This window comes from Oncorhynchus mykiss, chromosome 22, assembly GCF_013265735.2.
Source record: "Oncorhynchus mykiss isolate Arlee chromosome 22, USDA_OmykA_1.1, whole genome shotgun sequence".
NCBI classification, from domain to species: domain Eukaryota; kingdom Metazoa; phylum Chordata; class Actinopteri; order Salmoniformes; family Salmonidae; genus Oncorhynchus; species Oncorhynchus mykiss.
The window spans coordinates 47,086,123-47,104,336 of NC_048586.1; the positions used below are offsets into that span (position 1 = coordinate 47,086,123).

At 42.8% G+C, this 18,214-nt stretch overlaps 1 protein-coding gene across 2 annotated transcripts; it reads right to left on the reverse strand.

Annotated features, from left to right (window-relative positions):
- Positions 1-748: 748 nt before the first annotated feature.
- Positions 749-17,706, reverse strand: LOC110501994 (histamine N-methyltransferase). Of its 2 annotated transcripts, none has more exons than XM_036959445.1 (7): positions 17,559-17,706; positions 17,048-17,195; positions 15,737-15,789; positions 14,544-14,651; positions 6,210-6,340; positions 2,841-2,934; positions 749-1,843 (listed from the first exon to the last, which is right to left on the reverse strand). In XM_036959445.1, exons 2-7 carry the CDS (start codon positions 17,182-17,184, stop codon positions 1,482-1,484), a joined length of 885 nt encoding a protein of 294 aa, XP_036815340.1. In that variant the 5' UTR covers positions 17,185-17,195; positions 17,559-17,706; the 3' UTR covers positions 749-1,481. The 2 variants fall into 2 exon arrangements, with proteins under 2 accessions (XP_036815340.1, XP_036815341.1); XM_036959446.1 differs by having other exon boundaries at positions 17,048-17,215; positions 17,559-17,683.
- Positions 17,707-18,214: the final 508 nt, after the last annotated feature.

Sequence of the window (18,214 nt, forward strand, 5' to 3'; positions counted from 1 at the left end):
CATGTGAATGCTCTATATAAAAGTACCATCTATTTAAAATGTATATGTTAATTTTTTTTGTAAACGTAAAAAAAACAGCTCTATGAGATTAATTATATAGATGTGCTGTTTGTGTGTTAATGTATATGTACAGGTGTTATTTATTTTTAAATTCCAAACCTTTTCTTTGGGAATAAAAAAAAGTTTGAAGGAAATTGGGTTGGGAAAGAGTTGAGTTATTGACTAGACTGGTGGGGGTCAGGGAGAGAGTTGAGTTATTGACTAGACTGGTGAGGGTTAGGGAGAGAGTTGAGTTATTGACTAGACTGGTGAGGGTTAGGCGTGCATGCGGTTGGTTGGTCGGTCTGCCTGAAATTTGATATAGATGTCTTAAAGATAATCAAAAGTCTTTGTACTTTATTTTCTAAAGTCTTGTTCATTTGTTAGACTTTTGGTTAAAGGTGCAAAACAATATTTATTATTAAATTACCTTGCATCTAGTTCAGTTTTATCAATCACTTAACATATTTAATAATTATCTCTTATCTTGCTTGATGACTGTGGGCATTTTTGCTTACTTTTCCAACTTCTAAAACAAAAGTAGCGCCCCTGGAAGCAACTGTGTATCATGTTTTAGGTTCTGTTGTGTTGTTAAAGTTGTGATGGATGAAATACTGACTTTATACACTGATTATACCACACATTAGGAACATTTTCCTAATATTGAGTAGCACCCCCCCCCTCGAATAATAAATAGTCTTTCCACATGTTTGGAGACAATGTCTTTCTTTGACGTGTGTTTAAGGTGTTTCATCTCTGTCATTGTGTTGTACAGTGATCAGCTTCAACATGGAGACAGTGACGTACAAGAACCTGAAGTTCCAGGTGTGGGATCTTGGTGGGCAGACGGGAATCAGGTAATTATATGAATACAACAACAAGCCTTTCATGCATACACTGAATATACCAGTCATTAGGAACACCTTCCTAATAATTAGTTGCACCCCACAGAACAGCCTCAATTCATCGGGGCACAGACTCTACAAGGTGTCAAACGTTCCACAAGGATGCTGGCCCAGGTTGACTCCAATACTTCCCGCAGTTGGCTGGATGTCCTTTGGGCGGTGGACCATTCTTGAAACACGTGAAAAACCCATCAGCATTGCAGTTCTTTACATGAACCGGTGTACCTGGTACCTACTACCATACCCCATTCAAAAGCACTTAAATCTTTCATCTTGCCTATTCACCCTCTGAATGATATACACATAAAAATCCATGTCTCAATTGCCTTATTTATTTATTTAACTTGTCTCCCCCCCTTCATCTACACTGATTGAAGTGGATTTAACAAGTAACATCAATAAGGGATCATAGCTTTCACCTGGATTCACCTGGTCAGTCTATCTCATGGAAAGAGGAAGTGTTCCTAATGTTTTGTATACTCAGTGTTTATCAGTGATACACATTGTTGCTACAGCATTTTGAGATCTATTCCTGTGTTACTGTAGAGGGTCAACCACCAGCACCTCCAAGGTGTTATTGAAGATGACCCTCCCATCCACCTCCTTGCTACAGTCTGGGGTCTTCAGCAGGTCTAGAACTCCTCTCTTCAGCTCAGGAGGAGCAGTGGAGCTGAAGTCTAACACCTCAGTCAGGAAGTCCAGAAGCAGTTCTCCTCTCTGGTCTCCCTCAGTGAAACACTCGGTGATGTCCATCTGAGATGGAAGCTTGTAGCTCTGGTAACTCACTGTCTTAGAGTCCAGGTAGGCTTTAATATCACCTGTAGTCACACACTGACTGATCTCTGTGTTACACAGCTGGGTCCTGAAGGTCCTCCACAGCTTTCCCCAGCCACTCTCATCTACAGACATGATACACATTATAACCTCCCATAGTAACAGAACCCCACAGTGTAACAACCACATATATGCTATTAAATGACTTAGTTCTAATAGTAACTCATTATGAATTAGTTGTAATATGTAATTCTATGTTAACCACCTAAAGTAAGTATAAAAGAGCTCTGGCATGGAGTCTGGTAACACTACAGATTCAATGCTTGTACATATACAGTACCAGTCAAAAAGGCCAAGTCCTCTGATGCAGCACTCCATCACTCTCCTTCTTGGTCAAATAGCCATTACACACCCTGGGGGTGTGTTGGGTCATTGTCCATGTGACAAATAAAATTTGATTTGTTTTATTTGATTTATTTGGGCTGCAATCGGAGGTGCAGTTAACTCTGCAGCAGAGGTAACACTGGGTCTTCCTTTCATGTGGCAGTCCTCATTAGAGCCAGTTTCAACATAGCGCTCAATGATTTTTGCAACTGCACTTGAAGAAACTTTCAAAGTTCATGAAATTTTCCAGATTGACTGACCTTCATTTCTTAAAGTAATGATGGACTGTCGTTTCTCTTTGCTTAAATTGTGCTGTTCTTGCCATAATATGGAATTGGTCTTTTACCATATAGAGCTATCTTCTGTTTACCACCCCTACCTTGTCACAACACAACTGATTGGCACAAACACATTAAGGAGGAAAATAAATTCCACAAATTTTAATAGGGGTTGGTCAGGATCCACGTGTATGAAAAAGCATGTTTGTTCATGTGAAATGCATTCCAGGTGAGAGAATGCCAAGAGTGTGCAAAGCTGTCATCAAGGCAAAGGGTGGCTACTTTGAAGAATCTAAAATCTATTTTGATTTGTTTACTACATGATTGCATATATGTTATTTCATAGTTTTGATGTCTTCACTATTATTCTAAAATGTAGAAAATAGTAAACATAAAGAAAAACCCTTGAATGAGTAGGTGTGTCCAAACGTTTGACTGTACATGAACTCAACTGACTCACCAGACACCAGAATTACAAGTAGTTTTCCATTCCTGTCCAGGAGGCTCTGGTAGAATGTGACTGTAGCACCTGGATCCTTCACGTAATACAACATCTGGATGGAGTACAGGGGAACTCTCATGTTATTGTGATATAAGACTGAATATGACAAAATAAATACACTGATATACAGTGGGGAGAACAAGTATTTGATAACCTGCAAAATCGGCAGTGTTTCCTACTTACAAGCCCTGAAACCTGAAGGATCTGGAGAAGGTCTGTATGGAGGAGTGGGCTAAAATCCCTGCTGCAGTGTGTGCAATCCTGGTCAAGAACTACAGGAAATGTATGATCTCTGTAATTGCAAAAAGGGTTTCCTTACCAAATATTAAGTTCTGCTTTTCTGATGTATCAAATACTTATCTCATGCAATAAAATGCAAATGAATTACTTAAAAATCATACAATGTGATTTTCTGAATTTTTGTTTTAGATTCCGTCTCCCACAGTTGAAGTGTACCTATGATAAAAATTACAGACCTCTACATGCTTTGTAAGTAGGAAAACCTGCAAAATCGGCAGTGTAACAAATACTTGTTCTCCCCACTGTATAAAAATGCAACATGCAACAATTTCAAACATTTTACTGAGTTACAGTTCATAAGGAAATTAGTATATTTAAATAAATAAATTAGGCCCTCATGACTGGGAATAGAGATCTGTGACCAACAGATGCATATACAGTACCTTAAAATAAAAAGGTAGGGGTGTGGATCAGAACACCAGTCATTATTCGGTGTGACCACCGAATAAAAAGGTAGGGGTGTGGATCAGAACACCAGTCATTATTCGGTGTGACCACCTCATGCAGCGTGACACATCTCCTTCGCATGGAGCTGATCAGGCTGTTGATTGTGGTCTGTTGAATGTTGCTCCACTCCTCTTCAATGGCTGTGTGAAGTTGCTGGATATTGGCAGGAACTGGAACATGCTTTCGTAGACGTGGATCCTGACCAACCCAAACATGCTCAATGGATGAGTATACAGGTCATGGAAAAACTGGGACATTTTCAGCGTCTAGAAATTGCGTACAGATCCTTGTGACATGGGGCCATACAATATCATGCTGAAACATGAGGTGATGGCAGCGGATGACTGGCACGAAAATGGGCTTGAGGATCTTGTCACGGTATCTCTGTGCATTCAAATTGCCATCAATAAAATGCAATTGTGTTCGTTGTCCGTAGCTTATGCCTGCCCAAATCACCCGGTACAGTTGAGAAAAGGATTAATCCGTGAAGGGCACACTCCGGCATGTCAGTTGACATCGAAGGTGAGCATTTGCCCACTGAAGTCAGTTACAATGCCAAACTATAGTCCGGTCAAGACCCTGGAGAGGACGATGAGCAGATAAGCTTGACGGTTTGTGCAGAAATTCTTTGGTTGAATAAATCCACAGTTTCATCAGCTATCCGGGTGGCTGGTCTACGACGATCCCGCCGGTGAAGAAGCCGTATGTGGCGGTCCTGGGCTGGCATTGTTATACGTTGTCTGTGGTCGTGAGGCCGGTTGAGCATACTGCCAAATTCTATAAAACGACACTGTAGGCGGCTTATGGTAGAGAAATGAACATTCAATTCTCTGACAAGCTCTGGTGGACAATCCTGCAGTCGGCGTGCCAATTGCACACTCCCTCAACTTGAGACATCTGTGGCATTGTGTTGTGTGAGAACTGCACATTTTATAATGGCCTTATTGTCCCCAGCACAAGGTGCACCCGTGTAATTATCAGTGGCGGCCTGCCATTCAAGGCAGGTGGGGCAGAGCTGGATGTAAACAAACAGAGCAATAAGCTTTTTTGTGTACATGGAACATTTCTGGGATCTTTTATTTCAGCTCATGAAACACTTTACATGTTGCGTTTATATTTTTGTTCAGTGTAGCAATGTATTGCACTTATTGTAGTATACACACTATCCCCTATATACAGTTGAAGTCAGAAGTTTACATACACCTTAGCCAAATACATTTAAACTCAGTTTCACAATTCCTGACATTTAATCCTAGTAAAAAATCCCTGTTTTAGGTCAGTTAGGATCACCACTTTATTTTTAATAATGTGAAATGTCAGAATAATAGTAGTGATTTATTTCAGCTTTTATTTATTTCATCACATTCCCAGTGGGTCAGAAGATTACATACACTCATTTAGTATTTGGTAGCATTGCCTTTAAATTGTTTAACTTGGGTCAAATGTTTCGGGTAGCCTTCCACAAGCTTCCCACAATAAATTGTGTGAATTTTGGCCCATTCCTCTTGACAGAGCTAGTGTAACTGAGTCAGGTTTGTTGGCCTCCTTGCTCGCACACTCTTTTTCAGTTCTGCCAACAAATTCTCTATAAATTCTCATGGCTTTGTGATGGCCACTCCAATACCTTGACTTTGTTGTCCTTAAGCCATTTTGCCACAACTTTGGAAGTATACTTGGGGTCATTATCCATTTGGAAGACCAATTTACGACCAAGCTTTAACTCCCTGACTGATGTCTTGAGATGTTGCTTCAATATTCCCACATACGTTTCAATCTTCATGATGCCATCTATTTTGTGAAGTGCACCAGTCCCTCCTACAGCAAAGCACCCCCACAACATGATACTGTCACCCCCGTGCTTCACAGTTGGGATGGTGTTCTTCGGCTTGCAAGCCTCCCCCTTTTTACTCCAAACATAATGATGGTAATTATGGTCATTTCTCCAAAAAGTACAATCTTTGTCCCCATGTGCAGTTGCAAACCGTAGTCTGGCTTTTTTATGGCGGTTTTGGAGCAGTAGCTTCTTGCTTGCTGAGCGGCCTTTCAGGTTATGTCAATATAGGACTCGTTTTACTGTGGATATAGATACTTTTGTTCCTGTTTCCTCCAGCATCTTCACAAGGTCGTTTGCGATTGTTCTGGGATTGATTTGCACTTTTCGCACCAAAGTATGTTCATCTCTAGGAGACAGAACGCGTCTCCTTCCTGAGCGGTATGACGGCTGCGTGGTCCCATGGTGTTTATACTTGTGTACTATTGTTTGTACAGATGGACGTGGTACCTTCGGGCATTTGGAAATTGCTCCCAAGGATGAACCAGACTTGTGGAGGTCTACAATTTTTTTTCTGAGGTCTTGGCTGATTTCTTTTGATTTTCCCATGATGTTATTAAGCAAAGTTTGAAGGTAGGCCTTGAAATACATCCACAGCATGCGCAAAGTAGATGCCCTAATCGACTTGCCAAAACTATAGTTAGTTAACAAGAAATGTGTGGAGTGGTTGAAAAACGAGTTTTAATGACTCCAAACTAAGTGTATGTAAACTTATAACTTCACCTGTAACTCCATCTGGGTAGTTATACCTGTATCATGTGAATGAAGTCCATCTTCTTGGTCAAATGGTTCTCTCTCCAGTGCTTCTCAAACTCAGTGGCCGTCATCTTGTTCCAAGTGAATTTAATGTAGTCTAGGTTTGGTTTCTGGGACACCAACACTACACAAGATAAAGATATATGAAGTAACAGTACATTCATATAATTACAGAGCTAATCATACTGAACTATATACCAGTATAGAGATGTAATCATCCTGAACTACACTACTGGTCAAACGTTTTTCTTAATTTTTTTACATTGTAAAATAATAGTGAAGACATCAAAACTATGAAATAACACATATGGAATCATGTAGTAACCAAAAAAAGTGTTCAACAAATCAAAATATATTTTACATTTGAGATTAGACAAATAGCCACCCTTTGCCTTGATGACAGCTTTGCACACTCTTGGCATTGCACACCTTTTTGGTTACTACATAATTCCATGTGTTATTTCATAGTTTTGATCTCTTAACTATTATTCTACAATGTAGAAAATAGTAAAAATAAAGAAAAACCTGTGTAATCACACTGAACTACATGCCCGTGTAATCACACTGAACTACATGCCCGTGTAGAGGTGTAATCACACTGAACTACATGCCCGTGTAGAGGTGTAATCACACTGAACTACATGCCCGTGTAGAGGTGTAATCACACTGAACTACATGCCCGTGTAGAGGTGTAATCACACTGAACTACATGCCCGTGTAATCACACTGAACTACATGCCCGTGTAGAGGTGTAATCACACTGAACTACATGCCCGTGTAATCACACTGAACTACATGCCCGTGTAGAGGTGTAATCACACTGAACTACATGCCCGTGTAATCACACTGAACTACATGCCCGTGTAGAGGTGTAATCACACTGAACTACATGCCCGTGTAATCACACTGAACTACATGCCCGTGTAGAGGTGTAATCACACTGAACTACATGCCCGTGTAGAGGTGTAATCACACTGAACTACATGCCCGTGTAATCACACTGAACTACATGCCCGTGTAGAGGTGTAATCACACTGAACTACATGCCCGTGTAATCACACTGAACTACATGCCCGTGTAGAGGTGTAATCACACTGAACTACATGCCCGTGTAATCACACTGAACTACATGCCCGTGTAGAGGTGTAATCACACTGAACTACATGCCCGTGTAGAGGTGTAATCACACTGAACTACATGCCCGTGTAATCACACTGAACTACATGCCCGTGTAGAGGTGTAATCACACTGAACTGCATGCCCGTGTAGAGGTGTAATCACACTGAACTACATGCCCGTGTAATCACACTGAACTACATGCCCGTGTAGAGGTGTAATCACACTGAACTACATGCCCGTGTAGAGGTGTAATCACACTGAACTACATGCCCGTGTAATCACACTGAACTACATGCCCGTGTAGAGGTGTAATCACACTGAACTACATGCCCGTGTAGAGGTGTAATCACACTGAACTACATGCCCGTGTAGAGGTGTAATCACACTGAACTACATGCCCGTGTAGAGGTGTAATCACACTGAACTACATGCCCGTGTAATCACACTGAACTACATGCCCGTGTAGAGGTGTAATCACACTGAACTACATGCCCGTGTAGAGGTGTAATCACACTGAACTACATGCCCGTGTAATCACACTGAACTACATGCCCGTGTAGAGGTGTAATCACACTGAACTACATGCCCGTGTAGAGGTGTAATCACACTGAACTACATGCCCGTGTAATCACACTGAACTACATGCCCGTGTAGAGGTGTAATCACACTGAACTACATGCCCGTGTAGAGGTGTAATCACACTGAACTACATGCCCGTGTAATCACACTGAACTACATGCCCGTGTAGAGGTGTAATCACACTGAACTACATGCCCGTGTAGAGGTGTAATCACACTGAACTACATGCCCGTGTAGAGGTGTAATCACACTGAACTACATGCCCGTGTAATCACACTGAACTACATGCCCGTGTAGAGGTGTAATCACACTGAACTACATGCCCGTGTAGAGGTGTAATCACACTGAACTACATGCCCGTGTAATCACACTGAACTACATGCCCGTGTAGAGGTGTAATCACACTGAACTACATGCCCGTGTAGAGGTGTAATCACACTGAACTACATGCCCGTGTAGAGGTGTAATCACACTGAACTACATGCCCGTGTAATCACACTGAACTACATGCCCGTGTAATCACACTGAACTACATGCCCGTGTAGAGGTGTAATCACACTGAACTACATGCCCGTGTAGAGGTGTAATCACACTGAACTACATGCCCGTGTAATCACACTGAACTACATGCCCGTGTAGAGGTGTAATCACACTGAACTACATGCCCGTGTAATCACACTGAACTACATGCCCGTGTAGAGGTGTAATCACACTGAACTACATGCCCGTGTAATCACACTGAACTACATGCCCGTGTAGAGGTGTAATCACACTGAACTACATGCCCGTGTAATCACACTGAACTACATGCCCGTGTAGAGGTGTAATCACACTGAACTACATGCCCGTGTAGAGGTGTAATCACACTGAACTACATGCCCGTGTAATCACACTGAACTACATGCCCGTGTAGAGGTGTAATCACACTGAACTACATGCCCGTGTAATCACACTGAACTACATGCCCGTGTAGAGGTGTAATCACACTGAACTACATGCCCGTGTAGAGGTGTAATCACACTGAACTACATGCCCGTGTAGAGGTGTAATCACACTGAACTACATGCCCGTGTAATCACACTGAACTACATGCCCGTGTAGAGGTGTAATCACACTGAACTACATGCCCGTGTAGAGGTGTAATCACACTGAACTACATGCCCGTGTAGAGGTGTAATCACACTGAACTACATGCCCGTGTAGAGGTGTAATCACACTGAACTACATGCCCGTGTAGAGGTGTAATCACACTGAACTACATGCCCGTGTAATCACACTGAACTACATGCCCGTGTAGAGGTGTAATCACACTGAACTACATGCCCGTGTAATCACACTGAACTACATGCCCGTGTAGAGGTGTAATCACACTGAACTACATGCCCGTGTAGAGGTGTAATCACACTGAACTACATGCCCGTGTAGAGGTGTAATCACACTGAACTACATGCCCGTGTAGCGGTGTAATCACACTGAACTACATGCCCATGTAATCACACTGAACTACATGCCCGTGTAGAGGTGTAATCACACTGAACTACATGCCCGTGTAGAGGTGTAATCACACTGAACTACATGCCCGTGTAGAGGTGTAATCACACTGAACTACATGCCCGTGTAGAGGTGTAATCACACTGAACTACATGCCCGTGTAGAGGTGTAATCACACTGAACTACATGCCCGTGTAATCACACTGAACTACATGCCCGTGTAGAGGTGTAATCACACTGAACTACATGCCCGTGTAGAGGTGTAATCACACTGAACTACATGCCCGTGTAGAGGTGTAATCACACTGAACTACATGCCCGTGTAGAGGTGTAATCACACTGAACTACATGCCCGTGTAATCACACTGAACTACATGCCCGTGTAGAGGTGTAATCACACTGAACTACATGCCCGTGTAGAGGTGTAATCACACTGAACTACATGCCCGTGTAATCACACTGAACTACATGCCCGTGTAGAGGTGTAATCACACTGAACTACATGCCCGTGTAGAGGTGTAATCACACTGAACTACATGCCCGTGTAGAGGTGTAATCACACTGAACTACATGCCCGTGTAGAGGTGTAATCACACTGAACTACATGCCCGTGTAGAGGTGTAATCACACTGAACTACATGCCCGTGTAGAGGTGTAATCACACTGAACTACATGCCCGTGTAGAGGTGTAATCACACTGAACTACATGCCCGTGTAGAGGTGTAATCACACTGAACTACATGCCCGTGTAGAGGTGTAATCACACTGAACTACATGCCCGTGTAGAGGTGTAATCACACTGAACTACATGCCCGTGTAGAGGTGTAATCACACTGAACTACATGCCCGTGTAATCACACTGAACTACATGCCCGTGTAGAGGTGTAATCACACTGAACTACATGCCCGTGTAATCACACTGAACTACATGCCCGTGTAGAGGTGTAATCACACTGAACTACATGCCCGTGTAGAGGTGTAATCACACTGAACTACATGCCCGTGTAGAGGTGTAATCACACTGAACTACATGCCCGTGTAGAGGTGTAATCACACTGAACTACATGCCCGTGTAGAGGTGTAATCACACTGAACTACATGCCCGTGTAGAGGTGTAATCACACTGAACTACATGCCCGTGTAATCACACTGAACTACATGCCCGTGTAGAGGTGTAATCACACTGAACTACATGCCCGTGTAGAGGTGTAATCACACTGAACTACATGCCCGTGTAATCACACTGAACTACATGCCCGTGTAGAGGTGTAATCACACTGAACTACATGCCCGTGTAGAGGTGTAATCACACTGAACTACATGCCCGTGTAGAGGTGTAATCACACTGAACTACATGCCCGTGTAATCACACTGAACTACATGCCCGTGTAGAGGTGTAATCACACTGAACTACATGCCCGTGTAGAGGTGTAATCACACTGAACTACATGCCCGTGTAATCACACTGAACTACATGCCCGTGTAGAGGTGTAATCACACTGAACTACATGCCCGTGTAGAGGTGTAATCACACTGAACTACATGCCCGTGTAATCACACTGAACTACATGCCCGTGTAGAGGTGTAATCACACTGAACTACATGCCCGTGTAGAGGTGTAATCACACTGAACTACATGCCCGTGTAATCACACTGAACTACATGCCCGTGTAGAGGTGTAATCACACTGAACTACATGCCCGTGTAGAGGTGTAATCACACTGAACTACATGCCCGTGTAGAGGTGTAATCACACTGAACTACATGCCCGTGTAATCACACTGAACTACATGCCCGTGTAGAGGTGTAATCACACTGAACTACATGCCCGTGTAATCACACTGAACTACATGCCCGTGTAGAGGTGTAATCACACTGAACTACATGCCCGTGTAGAGGTGTAATCACACTGAACTACATGCCCGTGTAGAGGTGTAATCACACTGAACTACATGCCCGTGTAGAGGTGTAATCACACTGAACTACATGCCCGTGTAATCACACTGAACTACATGCCCGTGTAGAGGTGTAATCACACTGAACTACATGCCCGTGTAGAGGTGTAATCACACTGAACTACATGCCCGTGTAATCACACTGAACTACATGCCCGTGTAGAGGTGTAATCACACTGAACTACATGCCCGTGTAGAGGTGTAATCACACTGAACTACATGCCCGTGTAATCACACTGAACTACATGCCCGTGTAGAGGTGTAATCACACTGAACTACATGCCCGTGTAGAGGTGTAATCACACTGAACTACATGCCCGTGTAATCACACTGAACTACATGCCCGTGTAGAGGTGTAATCACACTGAACTACATGCCCGTGTAGAGGTGTAATCACACTGAACTACATGCCCGTGTAATCACACTGAACTACATGCCCGTGTAGAGGTGTAATCACACTGAACTACATGCCCGTGTAGAGGTGTAATCACACTGAACTACATGCCCGTGTAATCACACTGAACTACATGCCCGTGTAGAGGTGTAATCACACTGAACTACATGCCCGTGTAGAGGTGTAATCACACTGAACTACATGCCCGTGTAGAGGTGTAATCACACTGAACTACATGCCCGTGTAGAGGTGTAATCACACTGAACTACATGCCCGTGTAGAGGTGTAATCACACTGAACTACATGCCCGTGTAGAGGTGTAATCACACTGAACTACATGCCCGTGTAGAGGTGTAATCACACTGAACTACATGCCCGTGTAGAGGTGTAATCACACTGAACTACATGCCCGTGTAGAGGTGTAATCACACTGAACTACATGCCCGTGTAGAGGTGTAATCACACTGAACTACATGCCCGTGTAGAGGTGTAATCACACTGAACTACATGCCCGTGTAGAGGTGTAATCACACTGAACTACATGCCCGTGTAGAGGTGTAATCACACTGAACTACATGCCCGTGTAGAGGTGTAATCACACTGAACTACATGCCCGTGTAGAGGTGTAATATAAATGCAACATGTAAAGTGTTGATACCATGTTTCATGAGCTGAAATAAAAAATCCCAAAAATGTTCCATACTCAAAAAGCTTATTTCTCTCCAACTTTATGCAGAAATTTGTTTACATTAATGTTAGTGAGCATTTCTCCTTTACCAAGATAATCCATCTACCTGACAAGTGTGGTATATCAAGAAGCTGATTAAACAGCATGATCATTACACAGATGCACCCTGGGGACAATGAAAAGCCACTCTAAAATGTGCAATTTTGTCACAACACAACAGATGTCTCAAGTTTTGAGGGAGTGTGCAATTGGCATGCTGACTGCAGGAATGTCCACCAGAGCTGTTGCCAGAGAATTGAATGTTAATTTCTCTACCATAAGTCGCCTCCAACTTCGATTTAGAGAATTTGGCAGTATGCCCAACCGGCCTCACAACCGCAGACCATGTGTAACCACGCCACCCCAAGACCTCCACATCCGGCTTCTTCACCTGCAGGATCGGTGTTGCATGTTGATTTATATTGTTATTCAGCGTATATACAGTGCGGCAAAAAAGTATTTAGTCAGCCACCAATTGTGCAAGTTCTCCAACTTAAAAAGATGAGAGAGGCCTGTAATTTTCATCATAGGTACACTTCAACTATGACAGACAAAATGAGAAAAAAAATCCAGAAAATCACATTGTAGGATTTGTAATGAATTTATTTGCAAATTATGGTGGAAAATAACTATTTGGTCAATAACAAAAGTTTATCTCATTACTTTGTTATATACCCTTTGTTGGCAATGACAGAGGTTAAACATTTTATGTAAGTCTTCACAAGGTTTTCACACACTGTTGCTGGTATTTTGTCCCATCTCCTCTAGAGCAGCGATGTTTTGGGGCTGTTGCTGGGCAACACGGACTTTCAACTCCCTCCAAATATTTTCTATGGTGTTGAGATCTGGAGACTGGCTAGGCCACTCCAGGACCTTGAAATGCTTCTTACGAAGCCACTCCTTCGTTGCCCGGGCGGTGTGTGTGGGATCATTGTCATGCTGAAAGACCCAGCCACATTTCATCTTCATTGCCCTTGCTGATGGAAGGAGGTTTTCACTCAAAATCTCATGATACATGGCCGTATTCATTCTTTTCTAAACACGGATCAGTCGTCCTGGTCCCTTTGCAGAAAAACAGCCCCAAAGCATGATGTTTCCACCCACATGCTTCACAGTAGGTATGGTGTTCTTTGGATGCAACTCAGCATTCTTTGTCCTCCAAACACGACAAGTTTAGTTTTTACCAAAATGTATATTATGGTTTCATCTGACCATATGACATTCTCCCAATCTTCTTCTGGATCATCCAAATGCTCTCTAGCAAACTTCAGACGGGCCTGGACATGTACTGGCTTAAGTAGGGGGACACGTCTGGCAGTGCAGGATTTGAGTCCCTGGCGGCATAGTGTGTTACTGATGGTAGGCTTTGTTACTTTGGTCCCAGCTCTCTGCAGGTCATTCACTAGGTCCCCCGTGTGGTTCTGGGATTTTTGCTCACCATTCTTGTGATCATTTTGACCCCACGGGGTGAGATCTTGCGTGGAGCCCCAGATCGAGAGAGATTATCAGTGGTCTTGTATGTCTTCCATTTCCTAATAATTGCTCCCACAGTTGATTTATTCAAACCAAGCTGCTTACCTATTGCAGATTCAGTCTTCCTAGCCTGGTGCAGGTCTACAATTTTGTTTCTGGTGTCCTTTGACAGATCTTTGGTCTTGGCCATAGTGGAGTTTGGAGTGTGACTGTTTGAGGTTGTGGACAGGTGTCTTTTATACTGATAACAAGTTCAAACAGGTGCCATTAATACAGGTAACGAGTGGAGGACAGAGGAGCCTCTTAAAGAAGAAGTTACAGGTCTGTGAGAGCCAGAAATCTTGCTTGTTTATAGGTGACCAAATACTTTTTTCCCACCATAATTTGCAAATAAATTCATTAAAAATCCTACAATGTGATTTTCTGGATTTTTTCCCCTCTTTTTGTCTGTCATAGTTGAAGTGTACCTATGATGAAAATTACAGGCCTCTCTCATATTTTTAAGTGGGAGAACTTGCACAATTGGTGGCTGACTAAATACTTTTTTGCCCCACTGTACCCTTAGAGAATTCAGTATGATTATATCTACCCTTATAGAGGTGGAGCTGCTGGGCGCTGGGTTCCACCACCTGGTTGTCCACAGTTACTGCAGGATGCTTCAGATGCAGCTGAGAGAACATCTCAAGGTCAATCTCACCTGAGGAGAGGACAGGTGATGTTGGTAAAATGAGAAACACATACTGTAGGTCTCACCTGAGAACAGCTAAGACAATTCTACAGGTATGTCTATCTCACCTGAGGAGAGGACAGGTAATGTGGACTGTACAGTATGTATTATGTTGTGTATAATGACCAGTGTCTATTTTTGTATACAGCAGTACTGTGTGTTAAAGTCCGTCAATGTCCCCCTTCGGGACATTAAAGTTCCTCCTATTCTATCCTATTATAGGAAGAGAAACACTGTGCAGGAACTGAAAGTAAATCAGAGTCCTCATAGTTTCATTGATTTGATTGAAACAGGATTGAAACATATTTCTTTAGCTACTTGGAAGAGACTCACTCTGCCGAAAGACTTGTGAAAGGTGACATTGAGGTGAATGAGTATCTGACAGCTGGATAGCGGTCTACAAGATGGAGAATGATTACAAGTGTTCAACAGTGCAACAATAAAAAAAAATACATGTGATCCTAATCAGGTATGAAGCAAATATCAAAAAGTGTTTGTCTTTCAAACATAAAGCATAAGATCTACAGGACGTTTCAGTCATGTCATTTTATCATGACTAATCATGTCAGCTACCCAATAAGTAAATCATGGATATCAGTGATCATTTGTCATCATTTCTTGACACTGGAGGTGCTCAAGTTCAGAACGACTGACAGTCAAAACCCGTACAGCAGTATGAAGCGCAGAGACACAGCTCTGACATAACTTAGGTAGCCTAGCGGTTAAGAGTCTTGGGACAGTAAGCAAAAGGTTGCTGGGTTGAATCCCCGAGCCGACAAGGTGAAACATTGTTAATGTGCCCTTGAGCAAGGCACTTAATCGTAATTGCTCCTGTAAGTCGCTCTGCACTTGATGTGTCTGCTAAATAATTATAATGTAATAGCATGTTACTGTACAGCCACTGCATTCCAATTTAGGCTTTTATCAGTGCCCAAATCAGCCATTTTCAACCCGTACAATTGTAGAGGGTTAAACAAAGAGTATATATTTGAATTTTCTCAACAAAATGTTTATCTAATATAGTTTAATCCTTTGACACCATGGTTCTTCCTCACCTGCTCCACTTCCCACTCCCATCACATTAAGATTGGCTTTTCCCTCTCCAACGCTGGGGAAGAAACAGGCAGGACATTGTGCTTTCAGGAAAGGTACTCATACTACCATGAAACATATACTGTGTAAGATCCTCAAATACTTAATTACATCCAAAGTTATGCCCTTGTGATGTTCTGTCTAACATGGGGTTAAGTATCCTTGGAATTGTAGCCATAATTGGGCTACTATGTCAGAAATGTTACCTGGCTAGTGTATCAGAACTGTTGTCTGGCTAGCGTATCAGAACTGTTGTCTGGCTAGCGTATCAAAACTGTTGTCTGGCTAGCGTATCAGAACTGTTGTCTGGCTAGCGTATCAGAACTGTTGTCTGGCTAGCGTATCAGAACTGTTGTCTGGCTAGCGTATCAGAACTGTTGTCTGGCTAGCGTATCAGAACTGTTGTCTGGCTAGTGTGTCAGCACTGTTGTCTGGCTAGTGTGTCAGAACTGTTGTCTGGCTACTGTATCAGAACTGTTGTCTGACTAGTGTATCAGAACTGTTGTCTGGCTACTGTATCAGCACTGTTGTCTGGCTAGTGTATCAGAACTGTTGTCTGGCTAGTGTATCAGAACTGTTGTCTGGCTAGTGTATCAGAACTGTTGTCTGGCTAGTGTATCAGAACTGTTGTCTGACTAGTGTATCAGAACTGTTGTCTGGCTAGTGTGTCAGCACTGTTGTCTGGCTAGTGTGTCAGCACTGTTGTCTGGCTAGTGTGTCAGCACTGTTGTCTGGCTAGTGTGTCAGCACTGTTGTCTGGCTAGTGTGTCAGCACTGTTGTCTGGCTAGTGTGTCAGCACTGTTGTCTGGCTAGTGTGTCAGAACTGTTGTCTGGCTAGTGTGTCAGCACTGTTGTCTGGCTAGTGTGTCAGCACTGTTGTCTGGCTAGTGTTGTTTTCTGGCTAGATTGTCAGCACTGTTGTCTGGCTAGTGTGTCAGCACTGTTGTCTGGCTAGTGTTGTTTTCTGGCTAGATTGTCAGCACTGTTGTCTGGCTAGTGTGTCAGCACTGTTGTTTGGCTAGTGTTGTTTTCTGGCTAGATTGTCAGCACTGTTGTCTGGCTAGTGTTTCAGCACTGTTGTCTGGCTAGTGTTGTTTTCTGGCTAGATTGTCAGCACTGATGTCTGGCTAGTCTGTCAGAACTGTTGTCTGGTTAGTGTGTCAGCACTGTTGTCTGGCTAGTGTGTCAGCACTGTTGTCTGGCTAGTGTGTCAGCACTGTTGTCTGGCTAGTGTGTCAGCACTGCTGTCTGGCTAGAGTGTCAGCACTGTTACCTGGCTAGAATATCAGGCAAGATGCCATGGATAAAGTCCTGCATGCACTTGTGTTCAGAGGAGCGCTCCAGGAACAGCTGGAAGGACTTCAGGTATCTGTCGTTATCCTCCACCAGACTTTTCATAGCACAGGACATGGCTAAATGGTCTGTCAAAACAATCACAACACTATCCTTTCACAGATGAGAATGACACACTATATGTATTTATATAAAAGTCAGTTCATGTAAACATAAGCAGTGCTAGTGCAGGAATATAGTGAGCCTGTGAGTTTATTCAACTGTAACTATTGTCAGGTTGGCATTCGGCCTGCCTTGTCACAGCTCTCATTCTGCATTTCTCAACAGACAGTTTTGTATGAACATAGCGTGGCTGGTAAAGACAAACAAGGCAAAGTTCACAAAATATATATGCAAGTTCCTCCCAATTGTCATGAATTCTACAAATACAGTTTGAAGCATGTAGTTTTACAATATTGTAGCTACATTAAAATCAATTGGTAAAAACTCACTTTCCTTTCAAGACGACTACAGAATCACATGTAAGTCGAGTGTTTTGACTAAAGCAATGCAGCACACCAGAGTAATGTCTTGTGACTAAAGCAACGCAGCACACCAGTGGCACAGAAGAAACCCCTCCCACTGTAGTTTTTCCTTTGTGGAAAAGGAGAAGGCTGATCCTTTAAAGCTACAGCGTATTTTAATTCCTATGATGATACATGCTTCTGCCTTAATAACACACATTTTAGTCAGAGAGAATAAAACATTGGACAAAACATGTGAGAATGCACTTTGTTTCTAACACCTTAGTAATTCCACTAGCCAATGAAGTTCTTGATGATTAGAGGAGTTAAGGTGTTAGTGCTGGAACAATGGCCTGCACACCCTGTGGATACCCAGGCAATTGCCTCATTGTTCATCCTCTGCAAATCTCCTAAATATTCATTATCTTCTTGCTTTTCACTCAAAACAGTCAAACCACATTAACATTTATAAAGTGATTTGTGTGTACCAGATAAATCATGATTAAACTGAAGTCTAGATCTCCTAGCTGTTCAGAATTAGGTGATGCCTGAGAGACTGGACTAGACTGAGCCAGATGAATTAGTTGTGACAAAAAAGCTGTGTCCAGCGCTGCACATCTGGGTGGCCCTGACAATAGTGACAG

Excerpts from the sequence above, each read along its gene's own strand:
- LOC110501994 (XM_036959445.1), bottom strand. The coding sequence starts at position 17,184 with ATGTCCTGTGCTATGAAAAGTCTGGTGGAGGATAACGACAGATACCTG. Across the intron at positions 15,790-17,047 it reads TTGCCTGATATTCTAGCCAG|CGTTGGAGAGGGAAAAGCCA; the intron begins GTAACAGTGCTG and ends TTTCTTCCCCAG. Across the intron at positions 14,652-15,736 it reads GGGAGTGGGAAGTGGAGCAG|GTGAGATTGACCTTGAGATG; the intron begins GTGAGGAAGAAC and ends TCCTCTCCTCAG.